Here is a 26,515-nt window from a genome sequence, read left to right as displayed (position 1 = left end):
AATGTCAAATTATTTTTTGAAAATTTGAAAATATCAAGCAGACGAAATACTCTTAATATTATAATTGATCTTAGTATACCGAAATCCTCGAATACAAATAAAATATTATAATATATGATGATAGCAACAAAATCAATAATATTTAAAAATTTAAATGCAAATTTACTGAAACTTGCAGTAAAAACGAAACGAACAATAAATTCTATTGTAAATGAAATAACGCATATTAAATCCAAATAAAAAAATCCATTACTATATCGATACGAACATGTAGTGGCATAATGATAGGCTATATTTGGACATTGTTCATTTCTAACAAAATTTGCAATAACAAATATTATTATAAACAAACCAGTTATTAGATGAAATATCAAACCAAATTTAGATTCATGAATTTTTTTAACAAAACTCTTCCATTTTTGTGTATCTTCTGAGATTTCATCATTTTCTATTAAAATCTCTTTTGTTAAAGTAAAATTACAAATTTCTTCTTTATTCTTTTGATAATTTTGGTAGCAACACTCATCAATCATACTTGATGTCATACCAAAAAATTCAAGTTCCTCATCATAGTTATTGACACATTCATTCTTTGGAAAATGTAATCTATCAGTACGATAGTAGTTCAATATATAACGGAATATATTTGGATCACGATCAAAATAATATTCTTTAGTAATTTTATTATAAAAAGTTTCTCTACTATTAGATCCCAATAATGTATTTGGATGTTTATCTAATGTACTACGTTTTGTTTCGAAACGATGTCCTGATACATTAATTAAAATATTTTCATCTTCAAATTTATTTAAATATTTTTGAATATCTGGTCTAGGTAATTGATAAGATGCCATTTTGTATAATTTAAAATAAAATATTTTTTCCGAGAATTATTACTTCTGATTTTTGCAAGAATTTGTTCAATACTGAATTTATAATTCTTACAAATAAAATTCTATCTCTATTTAAGGTGTTGCGATATTGAGGAATTTTTTCCATATTATGGGAATTCGAAACAAACAAGGAATTAACAACGGGAAAAATTGAATTGGAATTCTTTGTAAATTAAAATACAGTTAAAAAAAATGTTGAATTCTAAATGATCACGTTTACTTGATAGTATCTGTAATGTCAATTTTACTGCCACTTCTTCTGCCGTAAATTAACGTTTAGGATGAGAATTACCTTCCATTTATATGTTAGTTATATTATACAATTTTTTGTTGCTATCAAATATAAAACCTTATTCCGATTATCGGATCACTACGTGATTGTAATATTTATCGTAAAAGTTTTAAAATGTTTATTATAGACCCGAATCATTTGTATGCATTTGTTTGTGTTTATCACAATAATATCGAGTTTTTTACGATAACTATCACTTCTCAGAATTAGTGCCATTACTTTACGTTTTTGACATTTGGTGTGAATGCGGAGCTATTTGTTAGAAATTTTGAATACTTTGTGTGAAAATTTAAATTAGAAAGGTATTTTTTGTGGGAATTTCGGGAATCTAAATATCGCAACATTGTTCTATTCTAAAAATAGAGATGTTTTTTTGTTTTTTATGTATGATGTCATCAGGAGAATATTATATGAACAAAGTCATTAAAAAAATAAACAATAAAGAAAATCTTATGAACAATTTGATATTGTCTAAAATTGTATATTAATGTTAGTTTTACATACATATATACATAATTTTACGTAATTTCAGAGAAATGTATTAGAGAAATTTGATAATTGTCCGTATGTAATAAATGAAGTAACTATGTACAAGTTACTTTGTGAAGCAATTAAATAGACCGAGAAATTAATTGAGAAAAGTTCCCAGAATTCTTTCTTTAATATACTAATTAGTTTAGTTGTTTGTACCATATACAATATGAAAGCATCTTAAAATTTAGTTTAATATATTGTAGTTGTTTTTTTTATATTTTATTTAATTATAAAGATAATAAGCAAATTTTCAAATAGGGTGATTGTTTTTTGATGCTAACTTTTTTTTTTAAATAAATAAATATGGTTAAGGCCTCAGGGGGAAACTACGGCAGGCTAGTCACCTACCTAGTTAAACTCTATGACGCTATGAAACTAATGCATAAGAAATCATGCACTAGCCCTATGCTCCTTCCAGGAGTGAACAAAGGAAAAAAAAAAAAAAGGCCTCAGGGGGACATGAAATTTTTAGTTTGATTGATTATATAAGAAATATTCAATAGGTTTTTATTCAAGTGCGCACATATGCAATTGCGTGATCGAATACAATTAAGCAATCAAAAAACAGTTTGTAAGTTTTTACAAACTGATTGCAGTTTAATAATTTCAAATAGTTTTATTGCTTATGAGAGCGGCCAATTAATTTGAAATCAAACCGTAATTGCAAAACTAAAAATTGCATGTCTGCCGGGGCCTCAATATTACATATAAAGAAACAAACGTATAATATAATATGTAGGTTTTCAATAAAGATTTATTTTATATACTAATTGATCATTTTTGTTTCACTTTTTACATAACTTCTTTGTTTTTTTTATATTTTTTTAATTTAATATATTTTGTATGTATGTATATATGTGTACTTGTAGATATAATTATAATATTTTTTTTGGAAATGCTTTTCTTTTTGTTATTTATTTCAAACTAAAAATATAATTTACATTTATTTGTTTATAGAGTTTTTGGTTTAGTTTTTGTAATTATTTTCAATTTCTTTCTGATTATTATTTATTTTGTTTTTGATAATGTAATATGTATACATATAATTATGTGATATACAAAATACCAAATATTGTTTTATTATATGGTATAATATTATGAATATAGATAATATATTTTAAATATTCATGTGTAATTGATAATATAATTAATTTTTTGTATCATATTAATTGTGTATATATACAGTAGTAGTATTTATATTGTATTTTATTTATATAATACAATAATTTTATAATTTACTTTAAAAATGATTTTTTTTTGTTAATATATATATATAATAATAAAATAGATATTAGATTTTTTTTTTTAAATTTATTTAATTCAATTTTTTCTTATAACATAGGTGCTATTAATTTTATTTTTAAATAAAATTTTTTTAGTTTAAATAAATTTACATATTTATTTTTTTTTTAATTTTTTATGTTTTTTTTTTTACTTTGTTATTTTTTAATAATTAAACATATAATTATTTTATTTTAATTTTCTTTTCATTTCCATTCTTAGTAAAATAGCTGCTTTTGTTTTATACATACAATATTCATACTATTATAGAGTTTAAGTCAAAAAAGGTATCAATTTTTTATATAAATTTTAATATAGTATTATAAATATTTCATATTAATTATTCATTATTTTAGTATTTGTTCGAATAATGTATACAATTAAATATTGAATGTTAATCAAAAATAATTAATAATAATGTATAAAGAAAGAATGCCAGGTTGAATTACAAGACTTAAAATTTTATTTTAAATTATTAAATTATTGTAATATAATTACGAAACATTATAATATTTAATTATTCTAAAATTATTAAAATTATATGGAATTTTTATAATAGAAATATAAATTTAAATACATAACTTCTTTGAAAAGCATGTTATTTAATTTAAAGCAAAACAATGTTAATTTTGTAATTCTGTGGCAAAAAAGAATAATTGTTAAAGTTGATTTCAGCAAAAATTTAGATAACTAGACTATAATGTTTTCAATGTTCAAATAAATGTCAACTTATCGTTTACTTTGGCTAAATTACAAATGTAATAAATCAAGATATATTGAATAATTGTTAAAATATAAAATTATAGTTAAACTTGCTTTAAAGCGTTCATTCCAAAATTTAATTAAATTTTATTTAAAATCTCCTTACATGTACACCAGAACAGATAATAAACAAAAACTACTTAAGTTTAACAATAGCTAAAAATATAAATTTGAAATAAAAACCTATATAAATTTTAGCGCCTAAAAACTTTTTCGAAATAATGTGCAAAAAGCGACAAATTACAATTATAAAAGTAAATTCTACTATTAAACTAATAACCTTTTAGTCTTAGTCTTTATGTAATTTCAATGAAAAGGAAGGACATTTTATTCTGGAAATTTGCTTTATTTTAATTTCGAAGCAAAAAGAATTAAAAACATATTATACAGAAATTATTATAAAAAATATAGAAATCTCATTATTTATATCCCACATTTTTTGTAAATGTATACATTATAATATAAATAATAAATAATTTATATTATTTAACTATGTAATTAGACATGTTTCTTTTTTTTTATTTTTATATGTTATTTTTGAATTACAAACATTGAAAATTGAAATAATTTTATTTACATAAATTCTTTGAATTATTTTTTTTTATATAAATATGTATGTATGTAGATTGAAAATTCCTTTTATTTTTATATATAATATTAATAATAATGTATAATGTTGTATGTATACTTTTCTTTTTTTTTAAATAACTTAGAATATTTATGTATTTTGTATTAAAATTAATAAATTTTATATAATAAGATTTAATATTTTACATGTAATTTTATCAGTTTTTTTTACATACATATAATATTGAAAATGCGTATGATTTAAAACATTAATTGCATAGAGATTAAAAATTTTTAAATTAATTTTATTATTTTAATGTTAATTAACATTTTAAATTATAAATAATTATACTATGTTATAAAATTAATATTAAACGTGAATTATTAATAAATTGTGTATAGAACAGTGTGGGAAATTTGAATTTGTATAATATTAACTGTAAAATGTCAATTTAAATAGATGTGTTCGTTGATACAAGATTTTGATTGAAAGTTTATAATTTATTAAGAAAAATAATAAAAACAATAATTAAAATTGTCAAAAACATGTCAAATAATAGAGCAATCAATGTTTCAAATACAATAATAAAAGAATATTTATATTTTAAAAATGTAATTTTAATATTATAATTTGTTCATATTTTTTTTTTTGATTTGATTCAATTAATTTTTCTAATTTTAATTTTACAATTTTAATTCAAATTTGTTTGTTGTAATTTAGATTTTTATTTCATTTTGTTAAAAAAAAAATTATTTTTAATAATGATGTTGTTAATGAATAAAAATTGAATTTATCTAATAATTATGAAACATAAAATTTATAATTAAACTTTGTTAATTTTTAAAAATTATACGTAATGTAAAAATTATGTGTTAATGTATGAATGTAATTAAAATGTCTTATGTAAATTAAATGTCTTAAAATCATGGATTTAAAAAAAAACAAAATTTTTATTTACATATTTTTCTAAAAAAATGTTTACCCTTTCAAAAATCTAATGAAATGATCAAATTGTCACGATAATAATTAATTATTTATGTGAATGGAAGAAAAAATTTAGTTAAATTAGAAAATTTAGTTGTTATTTGAATATTTAAATAATAATATTTCTATAAATATTACATGTATTCCCGTTTTGATTATTTAAATTATTGAAATAGAAGTTAAGGTGACAAGTTTTTTTATTTTAATAAAACTAATTCACTAAAAATTGATTGTAGCGCTTTTAAACTAATAGGTTGGAGTTTATTTAATATTTTTATTTTAAACGTGAAATTAAAACCGAACAATGGAATGTTTGAATTATTACTGATCTAATATAAACATTATGTAATAATTACATTCATTTCAAGTATATTAAGTGACTAAATAGAATTTTAAGGTTATAATTACATCCGGTACCTTTGAATCAGACCTTAATTAATTAACATAAAAAATTATAGCAGCAAAAAATAAAGTAAGTGGTTTGCGAATACTGACGTATTTTTAATTATTTAAAATAGCAAATCAATTTTATTTTAAATTTTTATTTTATTAGATCTAAAGGTAACTTTATTAGGCTTATATAGAATGATGATAAAAATTTTATATTTTAAAATCGATAAATAAAATAAATAATTTCTTAAATCATATTTAAAAAATGTTAAACAAAATACATACATATTTATATGTATATATTATGTTTGTACATATATGTAATATTTGTATGTTGTATATTAATTTGATTACAAACGTAAATGGTAAATTAAATAGCCAACAATTTTATTATTCATAATTGCTATTATATTGTAGAATAATGTTTGTGTGTATATGTAAGTATAAATTCTAAAATAAAATTTATGTAATTATATGTATATATGTATAATTGAATTTTTTTTGAATAATTTTCTTTTTTTTTTTTGTAAATTTTGCAACAGATATAATTTCATACTTTTTTCTTTTTTAAAATTTAAACTTAAATTTTTTCCATATAATTAAATTAATTTAATTTTTATTTTCATTTCCATTTGTTGCTGTTGAAATTGCTGTATTAGTTGAAAATGTTGATAAAGATGGTGACAAATTTTTATTAATTTTATTTCCCGTGGATGATTCATTATTCGTGGATGCAATTAATTTTTCTTGATTATTATCCTAAAAAGTATAAAATATAAAATATTTGATTAATTACAATATTGATTTAATATAATAAAGAAAGTATTAAACGAAGAAGAAATATAAAAAGAATGGGTTGATTAACACCGCTATAGCATATTAGCATTTATTAAATGATATGAAGGTTTAGTCGAATTCCAAACTCAAAAACGTATTAGGCATGTAAAAATTGATACGATCACAATATGTGTCTTCCTTATTGTATATAAATGCGTACTGATACAATTAAAAAAAAATTATATGATTTTTAAAAATTTGTTACAATAAATGGATATGGAGTGTTTATGTTCAAGATTTTTCTACTTTTCTTGAAATTTATTAATTTCACGCTTTACATTCAAAAATGCATACATAATTATGTACGTTATAATAATAAAAAAATTGGAGAAAGAATTTATCCTTTAAGATTACATAGTGGGAATCATCCTCTAAAACAAATAAAATTTTTAAGAATAAAATAAAAAATTAAATTCTACAGAATATTTTCTATTTTTTTACCATATTATTTACTGATGGTGGAATATTTCCAGTACTGCGACCCCATCTTAATCTTAATTGTGAATTTCTTTGTTTTCTTGTTTCCCGATCAAATTGTTGTTGTTGATTTTCTGAATGTTGTTGATTTTGTTCATCAATTGAATTTGGTGTATCATATAATATTGTATTTTCATTTTCATTATTATTTTCTTTATCAAAATATTGATTATTATTTTCCTCTTCAATTTGTTTTAATGCTTCCAATAACATTCGTACAGATTGACTTGTTGAATCAGATAATGGAAAAATTTCATTTGGTGATGATGAACGGTCCTGTTTATTTATATGAAAATAAAAAATTTTAATTAAAATTAACATTTTTTAATTTAATTTTGCATATACTATTTATGAGTATATAACAAACTCACCATATCGGAATGTAATGGTACTGATGGATCACTTCGTCGACCAAATCTTAATCGTAATGATGGTGATCTAATTGGTTTTTGATTAACATCTCCAAACCAATTATAATAACGTTTTGCAAGTGAATGTTCATTAAAATTTAAGAATGTTGGATCAGATCTACCAAAACGTAATCGTAATGATGGTGATCGTTGAGCTTTACGTTCAACTTCATGTTTTGGGAAACCTATTTGGCCGATATCTTCTCGTTGTAATAAATTTTCATATAATTCATCAATTGGATCTACAAATTATTTGTATAATTAAATTAAAAAATAAATTTAATATTATATTTATTAATAATTACTTCGTTCTGATACTGGCAATCCTGCAACCATATTTATTAATACCACAATGTATAATATAAAATTATGCATGTTTGCGTATATTTTGAAAATAAATTCGAAATCTTTTATATAAGTATATCACCTGAAAAAGAAAGAAAACGGGAAAAATCTTAATTAATTTATTGTCTATATAGAAATATTGAAGTTCAATAAAAAAAAAACTTTTTTATTTTTGAAAATAAAAGAGCGAATTTTTTTATTTTAATAATTTATGAAGTAAATTTAGTTTTAGTTTGGTTTTGAAAGTGAAATTAATTAAGAAATGGATAATTTTTTTTTATATAATATGGTAATGAAAGCATAAAATTGCAAAAAAAGAAAATTTAAATATTAAAAGTCAAAATTTTTCTTTATTTTTTATGTGGCATATACGAGTATAACAACTATATTAAAGTATTATACAAGTATGTAAGTATATTAATATGGTACTTGTTTTTGTATTGTAAGCACAAAAATTTTCTATAAATGCCCTTAAGTAAATTTGTATATTGTATATAGAAAAACGTATACGGCAATTCCACGCAGCGTGGATCTAACATTAAAATTTATTATCTTGCTTTATTTTTCTTATACAAACTTTTTTTCTAATCTGGATAATTTTTGAATTGATATTATTATACATATATTAATTTCCATGTTATTGTAAAGTAAAAAATCAAATATTGGATATACGGTACCATAATATTTAAGAATATAATCGCAAAATACAATTTCATGGGTCTATAATTTCTTTGAAAATGTATAGAGAATGCAAGAACAACGAGAATTTTAGAGTTTTCCCTACCGTTTTCTTTTAACTTTATTCCATATTTTGTTTTTGCATTAAAAATTTCTTATTCATGTTATTTACTTCTGTACATATTAATTTTAAGAAAGCAATTTTTAAAATTTTGTTTTTTAGAATTTTATAGACCATGATTTGAGGAAAACAAAGACAATTATATTCTAATAAATTCTTTGCAAATAATTTTAACTATATTATTTGTGCTGTATACTTTGTATAATAGGTATACTATTTTTATAAAGAATTTAATATATGTATATTTGAAAAAAAAAAATTGTATAAATTTTCTATAATTTTTAATCAAGATAATGATGTTTTTTATAGTGTAATCAGCAGGTGATACTAATTCTATGAATATGCTATTAAATTCAGTATAATCAACTTAACGTATAAAAAGGCCAGTAGAAGGACAAAAATTAAGTAATATTATGCGTTTGATTTTTTATGTATATATAAAATACATATATAGTATATGTGTTTATATGTGTATATTCAAGTTTGCTATTTGAAAAAAATATTGAAAACAAAACCCAGCTCTATCAAATATTGAAAACAAAACCCAGCAAACAAAAAAAAAAATTTTGATTATGGTATGACAACAAAAACATTAATTATGAGGCTTGACAACATTCCATTGAGGGTATACTCGTAGCTCGAGATCGTGCTTATATTGTATAGGAAGTGACTATCTATCATATTATACGAGTATCTAACGCGAATTTAAGTAATAATTTTAAATTATTGAAAAATAATACACATCATATTTTCTAAACTTCAAAAGACCTTATGCTTTTTTTCATTTTTCTATTAAAAAGAATAACGTGATATATTTAATATATAAATATAATATATATAAACATATATATACGTATGTATATTTAACATTCAATCTAACGACTGCCTACTGTGTATATAATATAAAAATAATTTTTTTAAATCTTGTAAACACCGCATAGCAATTAAAAATTTTTAAATGTTTAATATAGAAATACGAGTACTAGAGAAAATTTTTTTTAGGTTTTAAATTCTTAAGTTTCTTTGAATTTAAATTGCCCAAGGAATAGAAAAAAAAAGTATGAATAAACTGTACATACATACATATATATGTATGTTTAAAAAAAAAATTCCAAATAGAATAAAAACATCGTTTAAATGTCGTGTGCTTTTTGTAAACATTTTTTATTGTCAACATATAATATTTTCTAATTCTTATAGACGTACAATGTACTATGTATACACATGTACCTGTATATGAATGTAATGCCATCTTAAGAAGATTTATTTATTATAATTTGTCAAAAGTATCACTAGCGATAGTGTACATATATGTATATACACATGCATGTGCACATAAGTATGTAGAAGAGAAATATATGTTCTATAAATTTGCATAATACACATGTTTATATATTTGCATATGTATGTATGTAACAATATACCACAATACATAATGTGATTGCTGTGCAAAACAAATTATTATCAATGACTTTAAGAAAGTTGAAGAATTTTAAATAAATTTATGAACTTAAAATTTTGTTGAGGTTTATGTATGGATTTTTTTTTATAAATAAATAAATTGAACAGTATTAAACAGTTAATTTCTCAACACGTTACCGTTATTATAAAGTGAAATTTTTTTTTATGTCTGGACTATTTATATAATCCAAAAACTTAAATTTTGTTTTCATCGTCGTTTTTATTGTTTGCAGTATATGGCAATATTCTTATCAGTTTCCTATTGTATGGCAATTTCATAAACGAAATTTGAAGTTTGTGTCAATAAAGCGAAAAATTATGGTAAAAGAATGAAATTTGATAATTATTTCATTAATTTAATTTCTACCTATTGGAAATATTTTATATATGGAATTATAAATAAAATAATTAATTTCCATATAATATAAATTAATTTTTATATAAACTTACGTTTGAATGGAATTAAAATATTTTTATGAATAGATATGTAAATGAAATTTCTTAAATTTTTTGAATGTTAAATACATATACAAGTACAATTGATAAATAATTATTACATTTATAATTTTTCAATATTTCTTTCTCTCTTGGTTAATCCGCAGTGGTAAATTTTTATAAACTACTTATATAGATTTTGAATTTTGTGGTGGTATACATTTATCAATTACTATGATAGAACAAAAATAAAACGCATATAATATACATTGAAAATTTCTTATGACATGCTCTTATTTATTTTTAGGTCTGGAAGATTCACAACACTAATTCAGATAAAAATTGTATTATGAATGGTGAATTTGAAGGATAAACGTAACAAAAGAAAAGATGGAGCTGAATATTGTTAGTTTATAATTTCTCTGATCCTTCATCTTTAACTTATATATTATGTTTAATATTTTTGTATACATTTTTATTATATTTATCACACGCTGTTCAGTTCACTTGTTTTTTCAGTTAAATTGTTTTAAAATATAGCTATACTTTCTTTTTTGTTTTTTGTTCATATTTGAAAATTTAAGAAAATTTTTCTAAGAAACTGAAACTGAATTTTAATAAAAACTAATTTTATTTTATATTATTTTTCCATATTAACCTACGTATATAGGTTTTCAAAATAATTGTTATAAATGTATTTAATCGTCTTTATCATGAAAATTGAATTCAATGGAAAAAAAACTTTTTTTTGCATTAACATCATTTTAATTAGAAAAAAAAAATTAAAGCGATTAGGCAAGCCCTGAAGCATAAAATCAAAATTATTTAAAAAATTTACAATATGGTTATTTAAAAATGTATGTATAATTACATAATTTTTACATACATATACAAAAATTATTTCTAATTTTAAGTTTTTCAACTCGTTTAAATAATAACTTAATAAATTTTCGTGGACATTTATTTAAATAATCCTTGAAAAACTTATTTTAAAAATTAAGAAATATATAAATACTTATATGTACATGTAATATGTTCTTGTATAACAATTATATTCCTGAAATCGTTCATTTTTATAAATTTGTTATATTATACTTATAATATTTAAAATTATATTGGTGTTGGTTCAAAAGATTTTCTTTTTTTAATAATCTTCGATAATACTTTTGATGTCTCGCATAATTCTCATTCGTAATCATATTAATTTTTTAAGCTTATTTTAAATAATCTTTTAAATTGGATTATTTTCGCATTTTTTTGTTTTTTTCAAAGATTTTCAAAACATTTTATCGTTTTTACTCATGGAGTATAATTTCCAATGTCAATATAGAAATTTGGAAAATAATAACAACATTTAAAAGAAATTAAATAAAATTTTATTGACATTTGTTTTTTCATTCGAAATGAAGAAATTAAAATAAAATTTGTTATTATAAATCTTATGTTTAGTTTGTGGGACACTTTTTTTATTAAAAGGAAAAATTAGTATAGAAGAACTCGAAAAAGCTGAATTAAAATTTGTTTTTTTTCCCACATATATTCAATCAGAGAAATTTTTAAGAAATAAGCAAGTGATATACTGTATGTGTTTTACCGCATCTCAAATAGAAAGAAAAGCAAAATTCATTACTTTGATTTTTAATATGTGTGTTTGATTTGTCATAATATTTTACGACAAATGTCCCTAAATTTATTAGCTTTAATGAATTTTTTAATAAAATAAGATGATGAAGAAAAGATCTCCCCCATTTCCGTAATTAACACGGTACTTTACTTGTCCACAATATTTCGGCCCTTTTATGTTAAGCATTTTGCAGCCAAATTATTGAATTGGATTGTATCAACTTCTTCTATTTAAGTATTAAAAAATATCCGAAAGTAGAATAGAATAATCTAAAAAAAAAAGAAAACATTAATAATTTTTTTATTTTATTTTTTCATTTCTATTCATTTTACTTAACAAGTCGATCAAATACTTGTTAAATTTACATGAAAAAACAACAAAATGGGGGAGAGTAAATAAAAATATTAAATCAAAAAAAAAATCGTGTTTTCAAATCCTTTTTATTATACATATAACATTATTTTAAGATCAAATAAATTTTCAATGTTAAGAAATTTTATTTAACGTGTCAAAAGTCAAGTAAGAGATTATGTAGAATTTACGAAACATAAAAATGAAAAACCAGGAAAAAAAAACATAAAAAGTATGCGACACTGAACAATTTTTTTTTTTTGCTTTAACATAAACTTGCGTCTTTTTTCATTGCGATTTACTTGAGAAATGTTAGAATTGATTCGTTTCCCTTCCAATTTTTGATTTCTTTCTTCCTTTAAATGTTTTTCTTTTGTTCATATAGCGCGCCTTAAATCAACTTAAAAAGAATATTTCTCTATAAAATGTGAATTGACTTAATATAGAAAGGATATTAGAAAGAGAAATAAGTGACTTTTTATTTTGATTGTCATTCGGTTGCTATTCGGTGTATACATATATGGTATATGTAATTATATACATATGTACATACTTGTATAGCCGTGGTATTAAGTTGTTGCTGGAAAATTATTTATCAAAAATTTTTAATAGAAAAGAAAAAGTTTTATTAAATCTTTTGCAAAATTAAGACGAAAAGTTTTTTATATTTTAAATAATTGAAAAATAAAGAAAAAATTTCTAAATCTTTAAATATGCGATTTGTATTTTTCTTTTTCGAAAATCGACGAGTGTTGATATAATCATTTGAATATATGGTATAGGAGAGGGCATAGCGGTAAATTTAAACAGAATTTTGAGACATTAATGTTACCTGAAATGCGTCTTAAATGCTTATAGCAATTGAATAATTATTAAAATGAAAGGATTCTTAAGGATATTATGCAATATGTTGTATATTTAATGATACTTCAATTAATTTTTTTCATATACACTTTAATTAAAGAGCAAATATGATATAGTTTACTGACATATATACATATCTATTTATTCTTATTCTAAAAGTATAAATATGCGAACAAATTCTAAGAGAAAATGTTCTTTAAAGCAAAAATATTTGAATAAATTTAAAAATCCTCTTCAAATACAAGCACGTAAGTATTGCCATGCCTGTGTTATATACAAGTATATTGCACATGCATATAGCATATTATATTGAATAGTGTATATGTAATACGTAAATGTTAATGCATTAAAAAAACCAAAACGCTTAAAATACTTAAAAAGTTCCTTTTGTCAAGAATTTATTTTCATATACATACATACGTTTTATTCTCTTGTTCCTTAAAGGATTAATATGATTTGTGAACCGCGTTTTTTTTATATGAGTAAATAAGATTTAATTTTTCAACTACTCTATATATATTCTTATAAAGAATAACTCTGGCGAACTCATCACAATTCAAAATTTTTTCTCTTCCTTTTTCTTTTCTCCAAATATTATAAGAATTTGTTGAGATTTATATTTTTTATTTTTATTTTATTAAAAAATTTTGAATGCTCTGTCATAAGGAAAATTACAATTATCATGGTGAATGTGTTGTATAAGAATTCTAAGAACAGAAAAAATTATTGTGAATGGTTATGAAAAAAAAAGAGAGTTAAAGAGAAGTCAGAATATTATAAAAAAGAGTTTACGCTTAAGTGTTAAAAATAAAAATATAAAATAATTTTACGCTTTTGGGTGAAATTATAAAAATAAATTTTTGTTCATTAATTTGATGTTATTTTAGGAAAATTATATTTTATAGACCTAATAATGGCAGAAACAAAAAAAATTCTAAAGAAATTTAATTTTTAAGAAATTATTTTTTTTTCAATAAAATTTTTTAAAATTTGTAAGGATTTTAATTTTCGGTAAAAAAAAACTATGTATTTTAAATAATTAGTTTTTGAATTTAAATACCGCAGTGTTCCTTCATCATATTCATGGTAGTTGGCTTGCTTTCTTTACATTTAGTAACTTTTTTTATTATTAACTTAATTCATGCTTTATTAACTTAATTGGAAAATTTTTGCTTAATTTTTTCAAATTCTTTTATTCGAAAACAATTATACTAAGAAGGAAAAAATTAATTTCTGGATTTTGAAGAATAATTATAAGCTAAAGAGAAATGCATTTAGAAATTTGCATGTGTAAAACAAATTAAATTAATGTTAAATAAAACAAAAAAAAATGACAAAATATTACCGTTATAATTCAAACAATTTTTCATTGTTTGACATTTTCTGCCATTCGACCAGATCCTTTAACGATTTCTATATCTATGTGTATTATACATTTGTGTAACTGCATAAATATTTTACATAAATTAATAAAAAAAAATATTGAAGCTTTTAAGTGAAAAATATTTTAAGACATTACTTTATTAATATTTTCTTATTAATAGTTTCTAACAGCACGAAAGGAACATTCTAATATTTAAATATCACATGAAACTATGTGAAACTATCTAATCGATGATTTTATTTTGATTGTACTCTTTAATCATAATAATCGCCTATCTAAAGGAAATTCTAATTCACGATTTGAAAATTGTTCAAGAGAGAAAATTAAAAGGTAAAAATTTAATTTTTATTCAAATTCTCCGACCGAATTGCGACCGAATGGATTTTAAGCAGAACTTATACTTATAGTGCATCAACGACATATAGACTCTCGAGTTCAGCACGCAACTGACATTAGATTGATAAAAATTATTTGTTTAAAAGAGAAATGGACTTGTAGAGAGGTTATGCTAAAAACAGGCGTAATTAGAAATAATAACTAGATTACATATAGTACACCTACATTATAACACTTATGCTAACTGACAAGCCTCTAATTCATATTTCTCTTAATATTACAATCAATATACTATATTTGTTGGTGGCAAAACAATCACTCTCTATTATTAAAATAATTTAAAAATTAAAAGTCAAAAGATATTTTTTTTACTGTTATTTTGTAAGCTCTATTAATATTTTGTTTGTTTATATAAGTAGTTTAAAATTTTAAAGTATGTTTCTATGTTTAACAAAATCTTTACCTTGTATGCGCCATAATATTCTTAAAAGTACAAGAAATATGTACGTTTCATGTTTTTTATATTTTAGTTATAAAAATAATTTTTATTAGAATTTTTTCTCTTAAAGCGATTTAATTTGTTTTGTAAGATTTTTTTGCTTTGTTTTCTTAAAACTATTGCAGTTTCTTACAGAAAAATATTTTTTTTTATGGATAATATTCTGGTATATAAGAGAATTTTAAAAGCTGTAAATTGAAAACTATGCTATTGTAGACTTTAAAAGCTGTGTTTAAATTGTTTTTAAGAAAAACTTATTGAATAATCGAAAATGTTTACCAACTTCTCAACTTTTTATTTATTTATTTTTTATTAATTTCAATACATGAAATGCCTTAGAGATTTCTCTCATTGAAGACTTTAAAATTAGAAATATTTTGAAACTATAAAACAATAATACAAATTTAATACCTTTAGTTCGTATTGATTTGTGAGTGTTCTTTAAATTATTATATAATTAGATTGCTGTGTACAAAACTAGGTGAATAAAATTTTCGTTTCTTCTGTTGTGCTTGTCTCTTATTTTTCTAGTATTGTTGTAGTATGTGTTTGTGACAAAAGATTTTTTATAGTCTTGTTCTGTATAAGTTGCAGGTTTTCAATGTATTTGGAGCGAATTATTTACATATTTTGACAGCGCATCTTAAGTGCCTCCTAAAAAGTGTGTAATATATTATATTTTTCTAATCCTAATATACGATTTGTTTGTTTGTTCTAATGGCGGCGGAGTTACGGTCTTCCGGTCCTCACAAGTTGCTTGAGTTCATCAGGAGAATGGGTCTCGATGTTGTAGGGCACGCCCGCACTCGGAGGGGAGTTGAGGCGTAAAACAGATCTTTATACGTGGTCGCGGTGCACTGTTGCCCCCGTTGTACAAATCTAATATACGATTATTCAAATTTTGAAAAATATGCCATCCTCCAATCCCAGTTCTAGGTATTTAACTCATACGTGATGTTATAACATAATATAATTCCTGCGGTGTTCATCCAACTATTCATAATATCGAACTCCCTATTCATAAGAACACTTTCCAGGTTATGTAAGATAGCGACGTTGAACATAAGGCAGATATTATTAGTGAATAGGTAGGAATCAGCATTATTACACAGTTCCAGAAAACCTTCTATATATACAATTTGAACAAAAGCAGATTCAAGATACTTTCCTGTTATATACTTCGCATTTTATTTTGTTTTTAGTACTGCTACGTTTACCTACTTACAATTTTTAGTTCGTTTTTAAATTAAAATTACTCATATAATCCGAAATTAGTATGATATTTATTAAATATCAAATTTCATTAATGAACATACCAATTTTTCTAAAATACAAAAATTATTAGGTATATTATACGACTATACTTATAACTATTATACAGAATGATTTTAATTCTCAAATATAAAAATAAATATTCTTGGAAAATATTAGTAATAATATTTGACCTTTTTGTTTTGCTTTTTTTTTAAATTACATTTTCAATTTTAATTAATATAAATGATTTTTAAGTAATTTTACGCACAATCATGTTTAGTGTAGGTAGACATAAAATTTTTGCCTTTTCATGTTTACACCTTTTTAATATTTTAATTTCATACTGGATAATATATAGCTTATATTATTGTATACATGTACATAAATTTTAATTAAGTTATTATTTCGACATTTTTAATTTTGTAATTAAGTTATTTAATGGTGAATTGTTAATCAAAATTCATTAAAATAAGTTATAAGTATACATACATTATATACCTTTATTAGTGTGTACTGAAAAGGTTGTTTTGCTCATAGAAAATGTTTTTTTTACAATAATTTTCTAATATTAAAAATTTTTTTACTAATTTTCGATTTTATAATTCATTTTGAAAAATTCTTTTTTTAATGGCAATTTTCGAATTTCCGAAGTTTATTTTCAATAATGTTCTACGCCCAAAAATATGCAAATTTTGTATAAGTTTTTGATGTCTTACTAGAAATACATACTTTGATCTGACCTGTGATGAGCTCATAAGTACATATTATTAGAAAATATTTATAATTCTTACATAAGCAAATATTTATTTAAATAAATAAATTTGTTATAAATATTTCCATTGAATTCACATATGTATGTATATGATTTTGGTTTTGCCAGGTGTAATATTATTTGTAATTGAGTTTTGAAGCATTTACGTCACCAGGAAACGCATTTTCTCACAATAAAGTGTTGTTTAATGAAAACAGATGTTCTTTGTAATTACAATTTGCTCTTTTCTGTTATAACGAAGACATTATTAATTTTTTACGTTTCATATATGACTTAATTTGGCGTATTTCTTTCTTATATTATAAGTATTTTATAATTGACTCTAATAATTTTATTGAATATTTGTTGATTTTTTTTTGGTAATTTTGTAAGAGAATTCCATAACTAAACATTAACATAAAAAGAAAAAAACTACAAAAGAATATTTTCGTATTTTTTTTTTCATAAAAGTGAATAATATAAAAGAAAAATAAAGTTACAAGTTAAAGATATACAAGGTGTATCAAAATTAATTTTTAGTGTGTGGTGGGTGTTGGTAGTTCGCCATAGAAAACTGGAAAGTTGATAACCAATCGGGAAAAATAGATAGTAGACTTCCGGAGAGAGATATAAGCAGCGACAATTAATTATTGAATTACTTCATAAAACTATTCGGGATTCCAGAAGCCGTTCCACATTCCGAAGACCATTGAGAGGTTATGAATTAATTGTGTGCGCTTCTCGGAGTTGACGCACACACACGACCATTCCTTTGAGAATTTCTCAAATCAAAGTTGGGTAGTTTTCTGACACCTACTCAACGAATCATTGTCTAATCACATTTGATGATTTTTTTTTTTGGCGGACGAACATATTTTCGGAATTGAGTCTCATCTCAATTATCGTGTTGTTTATACCGTAACCACAGTATGCGGTACTGTGTTGATTATTTGTACTAGTATACTTGTACAAATGTACTTTTTTTTACCATTGCTTAAAAAACTGCTGTGCCTGGAATACCTTGTACATTTTTATATTGAACATCAATACCCACAAAAAAAAATAAGCAAATTTTACTAATTTTTTTTTATATTAAATCGGCTGTTTTTTCTTTTTCTCTTGACAAAACAAGTTTTGTAATACAAAACAGAGGATGTGTAAAAGACAGGAAAAAAATCAACATGTGTTTCCTTTTTGGATCACATTTACATGATTGGAGCAACATATACGCACACATACGCTAACACTTAATGTATGTATGTATATTTTACAAAAAAAAAAGAAAAAACCAAAACGAGACAAACAAAAAAAAATAATCAAGTAAACTTAAAAGTGTTTGAGCCTCTGCTTTCTCTTTTTCTTTTTTTTTTTTTGGTATAAGTTTTTGCTTTCTTTTTAATATTTTTTGACACACTTTGCAAAATAAATAGCTTCTGGTGACTTTTGTATTACCTAAACAAAAATATGTTTAAATATATTTTTCATTTATATGTATTAGCACATAGGCATGTGTATATTATCATAGGTATATGTAGGTAAAAGCCTTTATAAATACACAAATTATGCTTAATGCCATGTTATGCTGTTATGTACCGGTAATGGAGTTAAATTCCTTCTCATATACACAGATATATGCGAGCAAATATAAATGTATATGTACACATATTTGTTATATGATGGCAGAATATGGTTATACTCAATGTTGTGTGTTTGTACTTCATGTTTACATGGAAAAAGTATGTGATTACAAGAAGCACTATACGTATATCTAGCGTGAAAATTATTATTATTTGTTATAATTTTTTGGTAAATAATCGTAAATGGCAGGCTTTTTTTTGTTTTGGCTTTTATCTTTAATTTTTTTCGAAGAAAAGAAATTCTGGTAGGTAGTTATTTTTTTTTTTGTTTTCTATATAGTTAAGTAAATTGAAGTGTTAATGTAAAAATAAATATAGGAGTATAGATTACTATAATAGTAGTGTTATACAAAGATAAAAATAATAAAGGATTGTTTTTTTTGTAATATCAAAAACATTAATTATCATTAAAAGTAAAGCTTAAAAAACGTTTTATTGGCGAAAAATATTTGCATATCAAAGAGATGTACGTAGAGCTCACTTTAAAAATTAATATTAGATGCTTGTACTCGTACTATAATTTTGAAGCTTTGATTTTTATTTTTAGGAGCTGTTCAATTTCTTTTAAATCACTGTAGAATAAGGTTCATATTCGGGCTAACGAAATGCAACACAATTTTAATAAATAGTTTTAACAGTTATATGGATTTGTTATAGAGAATAAAATTGAACTATTGTAAAATAGCATTTAAAATTGTTTAAAAAATTTAAAAGAAAAATTTTAAATACTCGTATTTGTATATATAAGAAAGAAAAATGGCTTATTAATCAGGATTAGTGTTAAGAGTAACTGGAAGCAAAGAATACAAATTTTAAAATTACTAACAATTGGTCGGAATATAGTATGATGAGTTGGAGTGGAAAGGGTTTGAGGAACCCTTTCAGCCCGTATCTTTCTGTGATTTGCCCATGTCTTAGCGTTCTGGTTGAAAGGAATCGGATTCTTGCTAGAAGGATACAAAATAATGCAATGATGCGAAACTGCTCTTCCATCTTTCTCTTTAGAGTCGTTGAGGATGGATAAAAATTGTTTTCGTGCTATTACTGAGTTCTTTACTGGACGCTGTCCCCCGCTGAAATATAATCTTCGCAAAATATAAAAATTTGATTCCGTATAAGTGGAGATATGGAAGGGCTATAATAAACCACAATAATTCGCTGCTTATATCTCTCTCCGGAAGTCTACTATCTATTTTTCCGGAAATCTAATTTATTTACTAATTATTTCTGTATAACAAGATCTTCATTTCATTGTTTTTCCATTTTATGTTGGGGTTATCCAGTTTTAAAATATTCATAAACGTGTTAAAACTTACATTTAGCATTCAACACACACATATGTACCGAAAAAGTAATAAATCGTTTTAAAAACTTTTTTGTTCCATAATTAAATTCCAAATGTTTACTAAAGATACGAAAAATTATGGTACTTTTTCTCTCAGCGTATACAGCTACTCGTATACATGTAGCAATAGAAAGTTTAAGTTACATTTCTCACACCCTACTGAAATATTTCTTTAAAAATGTATTTTTAGTTGAATTATAAATTTTCATTGAACATGGGTTAAAATATTTCCAAAAACTTCTAAAGGCTCTACAAATATTTCTTGTTTTGTCATAAATATTCATAATAGGTTTATGTAGGTATAAATACTGTTTTTCTTTTCACAGGTCTATGGTGACATTTAAAAAAAAATTATATTTTTACTATTCATTGGAAAAAAAAGGGATATTTTTGGAAATAGTTTTAACATCGTAATTTCAATACGGCAAACATGTATTTTCACTTCAACTTGTAAAAAAAAAAGCAAGAAACAAGAACATGACATGGGGAGCAGGTTTCACAAACTTTTAATCACATATTTAAGATAGTATAGTTTACTTTTACAAATAAACATTTGGAATGCTTCTTCCAATTTGTTTTTTCAGTTTCATACATTTACACAGTTATACTGTAATTTTTAGTTTTTCATTTGAAAAATTTTGTGCTATAACATTTTTTTTGTTCCTGCTTTACCTTTGGGAGGATAGGGTTTCCCCAAAACTTCTGCAACGAACTTTATTAGGAGGCATTCGTTTTACTTCTGCCCATGTCACGTTGGTCGTGCCGATTTCCTTCTTTATTCTTTTTTACCATATATTCTTGGGTCGTCCAACGCTTCTTCTGCTGTTATTGTGGAATACATTCCTTGCTATTGTTTCAGGTGGCCGCCTTAGAAAGCTTTAACTTATTTTCTATGTCTTTTCTGACCCCTCCGGCTATCGATATTATACAACCGAAATAATTGAATTGTTCGACATCTTGTATTGGGTTTGCATATATGACGAAGTGGGAACGGTTTTTGCTTTTACTCGAAGTGATTTGGTTTTTCTTGTGTCAACTTTCAGGCTAACTTCTGAAGCTCTTGTATGCAGTTCATTTGCTTTGCTTGCATTTCTGAAACGCTATGTGCGTAACGTTATTGAAATTTTAAACAAGAATTAGTTTCTTATTCACATACCTTTATGCAAGTTACTTCACTATATGTTGCATAAAAGTACATTTACACTCATACATAAAGATAGATAACATTAACATGTTTAAGTTTTTTTTTATAAATGCTCGAGTACCTTATATCATATTAAGGCAAACAGACTGAAAGGATTTAATGTCAACTTTATAGATTCAGTAATGTGGATAAAGCCATCAACATCTGTATATGTTAGCAGATAAGTTCCAATAATATAGGTACATATAATGTATACCTTCATGTATGTCAATATAGTTAAATAAATATACGTACATAAAATATTTAAAAATTTATCCTCTCTTCATTAAATTCATTGCACTTTGACAAGTGCCTTTAGGTTATGATGTTCATTTTTGTATATGTAAAAAAAAAAACTTAAATTTTTTTTTTCATATCCTCAGGTTTAAGTAAAGGATTTTTATTTACTCTTTTTTTTTAACAGCCTTTCATATTATAGTGTATACCATAATATAGAGAAAAAGAAGCTTACTGTTACAGTAAAGATGATTGCAATTATTATTAAGGCAAGATATTTGATGACAGTGCGTTATGTAGTTTACCTAAAAAAAATCGAGAGGGAATTTTTTTATTGATTTTTTTTTAAAATATCTGGATGACTCAATCAATATTTTAATAAAATACCCGAAGTGGTTCAATGATTCAATAAATTCTGCAATAAGTTCATAGCATATGGCAGTATTATTATTAATATAATTTTCAAGTATTTTAAAGTGACGCTTTGGTATATGCATCAGAAATTCAAATAACTGTAATAGTATAATATGTATTATGTGTGTACATATTTATTAAATTCTTATTAGAAACAAATTGAATGTAGGTTTTCGGGATAGAAATTTTTAATAATAAATTTTATATATACGAAATTAATGAGAATATGAAAGTTATGTTAGTGAAAATTGTGAATTGTTGTTATTAAATTGTGAATTAAGAAGATTTCAAATTTCAATCAATTATTTGACATTCCTTTCTTTTTAAAAATTATAATTTTAACATTTAAAATACCCACACCTACAAGAATTCTTTTCTGTGCACAAATATTTCAAAATACAATAAAAATAACTTAGAAAAAAATGTTTGACTTTTATAGAAAAAATAATATAGAATTTAGGTAAAAGTATTGAAATTTGATATTCTTCAATGTCAATTTTATAAATTTAATTAAAGTTTTGCGTATATTGAATTTCTTATTAAATTGACGTTAATAAACAATAGACTTCGTCGCGCATATTATATGGGAGTTCAATTATTTAATTTAAAGAAATTTTATTATTAATGTTTGTACAAAGTTCATTGTGGAAAATTATTAGTTCCGAATTAAGTGAAATTCGGGTGTATAAATAATTTACAAAAAAAACGTCGGACTTGTAATTGGTCCGAGTTGTAAGTGGCTAATATTACATACATTACTCTTTATACCCTCTCATTCTGCAAATTGTTTTCTATCAGACGAATAGCTTCTGAACAATTTGTGCTCCTCAACAGCATTCCTCCATCAACAAAAGTCAAAAAAATGCACAAATAACTTCATTATCAGCATCAATTCCAAAATGTATTTATGTTGCAATATCTAACAATACTGGTTACGTACTAGATTGCTGTTTGAAGTCATACTTGTTGGACACATGCAAAATTTTCAAAATTAATGTATGGTGTGTTAATTGAATATTGATAATAGTTTCAAGTATTTCGCTAAGAGTAAACGAAATGCAACAGCTAATAGACGAAATAGAGCAGCTATATTCTCGAGAATTTTTATTTTAGAAATAGCGTAGGCTATGCTATTTTTATAATTTGTATTACTTAAGTTGTTGAACATATTTTATAATTCTTTGATTAAAAATAATTTTTGGAACTAATTATTTTCAATAAATTATTTTTTCTAAAATAGAAGAAAAAATTTCTATTATGATAATTAAGTTGAAATTACTACACGAAAGGCATTAATTAAAAGCTCTCTTTCTAGTTCTTAATATCCTAGTAATAAAAATTAATTAATTTGTGTACTTAATTTTTGTTTTTCTATTAAAATTTAGTTTTGATATTAATACATATTACAAAAAATTACGAATTACATTAAAATATTAATTTTTAAAATTGTAATACTCTTTAATATTAACTAAATGTCAAATAATTTGGATTATAAAATATTTTAACTACAATTTTATTTTCATATTTTAAATTGAATAAAGATGCTTTTATAAGTATAGTTGAAATGTTTTCAAAGAAATTACTATATTCTTAAATTCTTTACTATAAAATCGAGAATAATATTTCAAAATAATAAAGAATATGAAACTATGTGTATAATCTAAATTATAAGTATAGTGTTAAGCATCTTTAATATTGTGAATAACTTTGTTTCAATTTTTGTATTCTAACAAAGTAAAATGATATTTTCTTGTGTATAAAAAGTCACCTGGATTAAGTAGATGTCACATGTTGTACAACTATACGGAATATTATACTTCATAAAGTATTTCTGTACTTTATCCTCATATTATTATTTTTCGAGCTGTTATAATTTAAAATTTTATAATAATAGTAAAGATTTTCCTATAATGCTAAATTGCAAGAATTAAATGAATATTGAATATGTAGGTTTCAAATACATAAATTTACATAAATACAAACATCATTCAATAATTACGTCGTTTTCATAATTTTGAATTCAAAGCAAAATAATATCGTAAAGAGAATTTACGGTATTGTTACAATTAATTTCATTTATAATGATATTTGAATTGTGTCTAAGAAATTATTGAATCTACATATATGTACATATATGCAATTGATTTAATAGAATATCATATGAATATTATGTCTCTTAAGTAATAATGGTGTTATACATAAATAATACATATTCATAATTATTTCCATACAATTTCGTAATTATAATTTTACAATATACGTAAAATGTAAACATATAACAAACTTAAATCAATATAGTAAATGAACTCCTATTGAGTTCATTACAAAATTATTTATTTTAATACTATATTTGTATAAATGAATATTATTCATAATATTGTGTTATTATAATAATTACTAAATCATTATTATACATTGAATGTCAGTAACATACATTATTTTTGTTTGTATATTTGTTTCAATTATGTAATTTCAATTAATATTTTTATTGTTAATTGTTTTTCTAATAATTTTATGTTGAGTACAATAAATATAATTAAAATATTTTACTTTAAGATATTCAATTTATATGGAGACGTAATGTCTATAATAATACAGAAAAAAAATTAAATGGACCTTAACACGCAATTAAAATATTTTAATTCAAATTAATAGAAATCAAAATATGTAGCTTGAAATAATTAAATATTTTTATAAGTGTTTAGATAAACATAATTAAATTTTTTAGAATTAATTTTTGGAATCAATTTTCTCTCAGGGAAAACTTAACAAAATAAAGGCATTCTTTTGGATTTTAATAAAACCAGAAGTGAAATTTTAGTACAATCTACTTGAATTTTAGTGCATTTCTGTAAAGATAAAAAAGACCACGCTCAATTGTCTAACGAAACAGTGGTGAATTAATCGAATTTAAGTCAACCCCTAAATATATGCAATTTTTTTTTTTTTTTTTTTAAATATTTTTAAAATTCTCACATTGTTCAAAGAAATTGTGCTACTCTTTACAATAAATTTATTTTATCCAAGTTTATTATTCTAACTTCTGTTCAATTATGGTTTTAAACTTATTCAAAAGAATGTATTCAAGTGGAAAGTATATATACCAACAAAAACTGTGAAATTTGCGAACAAACCCGCTTATATAAGCTTCTTATCAAAAATTTCAAGTTTTATGAACTTCTTATCTTTTTTTTAGTAAATATGCGCGGTCAATTTAATATGAATATCACTTCAAACACAAAATAACACTTTTTTCATTTTTTTCTTCTTGTTTAAATAAATTATCATCATTACAGTATTTTGTACTCTTATGTGTCGCACTTATTTAATAAAGTACATTATGCATGTAAGAAAAATTTTCACAAATATAAAAATCAATATCCCAACAAGTTCACCTGTTGAATATTCATCCATTCGTTTATTAAGCTTTTAAAATAACGGTTAACCATTTATTTATACATATATTTTTCTTCTCTTTTTTATACCCGTATACAAACGAATGTTCGGAGGGTATAATAAATTTGCCACATCGTTTGTAATGCTTAAAAATAACGGGCTGAGATATAGGCGTAAGTATAGGTTTTTGATCAACACCGAATTCTGAGTCGATTCAGCTATGTCTGTCCTTTCACTCCGGTGATAACTAGGAAACTCATTGAGTTAGTATTCGGCAAATGATTTATTATAGTAAATGGCAGAACGCTATTTAAATTGGATGAAATCGAGACAGGTAGCTACCATACAACTTCAAAATATATTAGCAATATCTGGGAAATTATAGAAGATACAGCATTAAAATTTCGCATAAGCAAATCGGAAGTCGGAAAATCATTCTTTCGTATGTGTATCACAGAGTTTACACGGTCAACTCTATCTATTCTCGTGTAATATTTATGCGCGCATATTGTTATAAATATAGAAGAAAACATATAAAAGAAATCTTAATAGGTATATATATGAAGGACAAAAAAAAGCACAAAGAAAAAAGGATAGAAACAATATAGATTGCAATCGATAATTTAATTAACCGTGAAACCATTTCACCTGATAAAGTTTTTCTAATAATATTGAAAAAAAAATTTTGGTATATATGCATGTCAATACAACATGCTTATTCATTCAAGTATATCACACACATACTTGTATGAATTTAAAAATATATAGATAA

The 26,515-nt window shown here is 23.1% G+C and overlaps 2 protein-coding genes across 2 annotated transcripts in view; both read right to left on the bottom strand.

Annotated features, from left to right (window-relative positions):
• Positions 1-33: 33 nt before the first annotated feature.
• On the bottom strand, positions 34-1,192 carry LOC129616472 (potassium voltage-gated channel protein Shal-like). Its single transcript, XM_055532122.1, has 4 exons — positions 1,186-1,192; positions 536-796; positions 167-460; positions 34-86 (listed from the first exon to the last, which is right to left on the bottom strand). The coding sequence occupies exons 1-4, from the start codon at positions 1,190-1,192 to the stop codon at positions 34-36; spliced, it is 615 nt and encodes a 204-aa protein (XP_055388097.1).
• A 4,912-nt stretch (positions 1,193-6,104) lies between these two features.
• Positions 6,105-26,515, bottom strand: part of LOC129616013 (short neuropeptide F) — an 87,366-nt gene continuing 66,955 nt past the window's right edge. Inside the window, exons 2-5 of the mRNA XM_055531433.1 lie at positions 7,734-7,855; positions 7,390-7,670; positions 6,983-7,294; positions 6,105-6,463 (exon numbers count right to left, since the gene is read on the bottom strand). Coding sequence (XP_055387408.1) covers positions 6,314-6,463; positions 6,983-7,294; positions 7,390-7,670; positions 7,734-7,803 — 813 coding nt within the window. The 5' untranslated portion in view covers positions 7,804-7,855 and the 3' untranslated portion in view covers positions 6,105-6,313. The remainder of the gene's footprint in view (positions 6,464-6,982; positions 7,295-7,389; positions 7,671-7,733; positions 7,856-26,515) is intronic.

Source organism: Condylostylus longicornis, unplaced genomic scaffold (assembly GCF_029603195.1).
Source record: "Condylostylus longicornis isolate FDR11 unplaced genomic scaffold, ASM2960319v2 ptg000005l, whole genome shotgun sequence".
In the NCBI taxonomy this organism is placed as follows: domain Eukaryota; kingdom Metazoa; phylum Arthropoda; class Insecta; order Diptera; family Dolichopodidae; genus Condylostylus; species Condylostylus longicornis.
The sequence above is the reverse complement of the archived record's forward strand: the minus strand, read 5'-3'. Positions and strand labels throughout refer to the sequence as shown.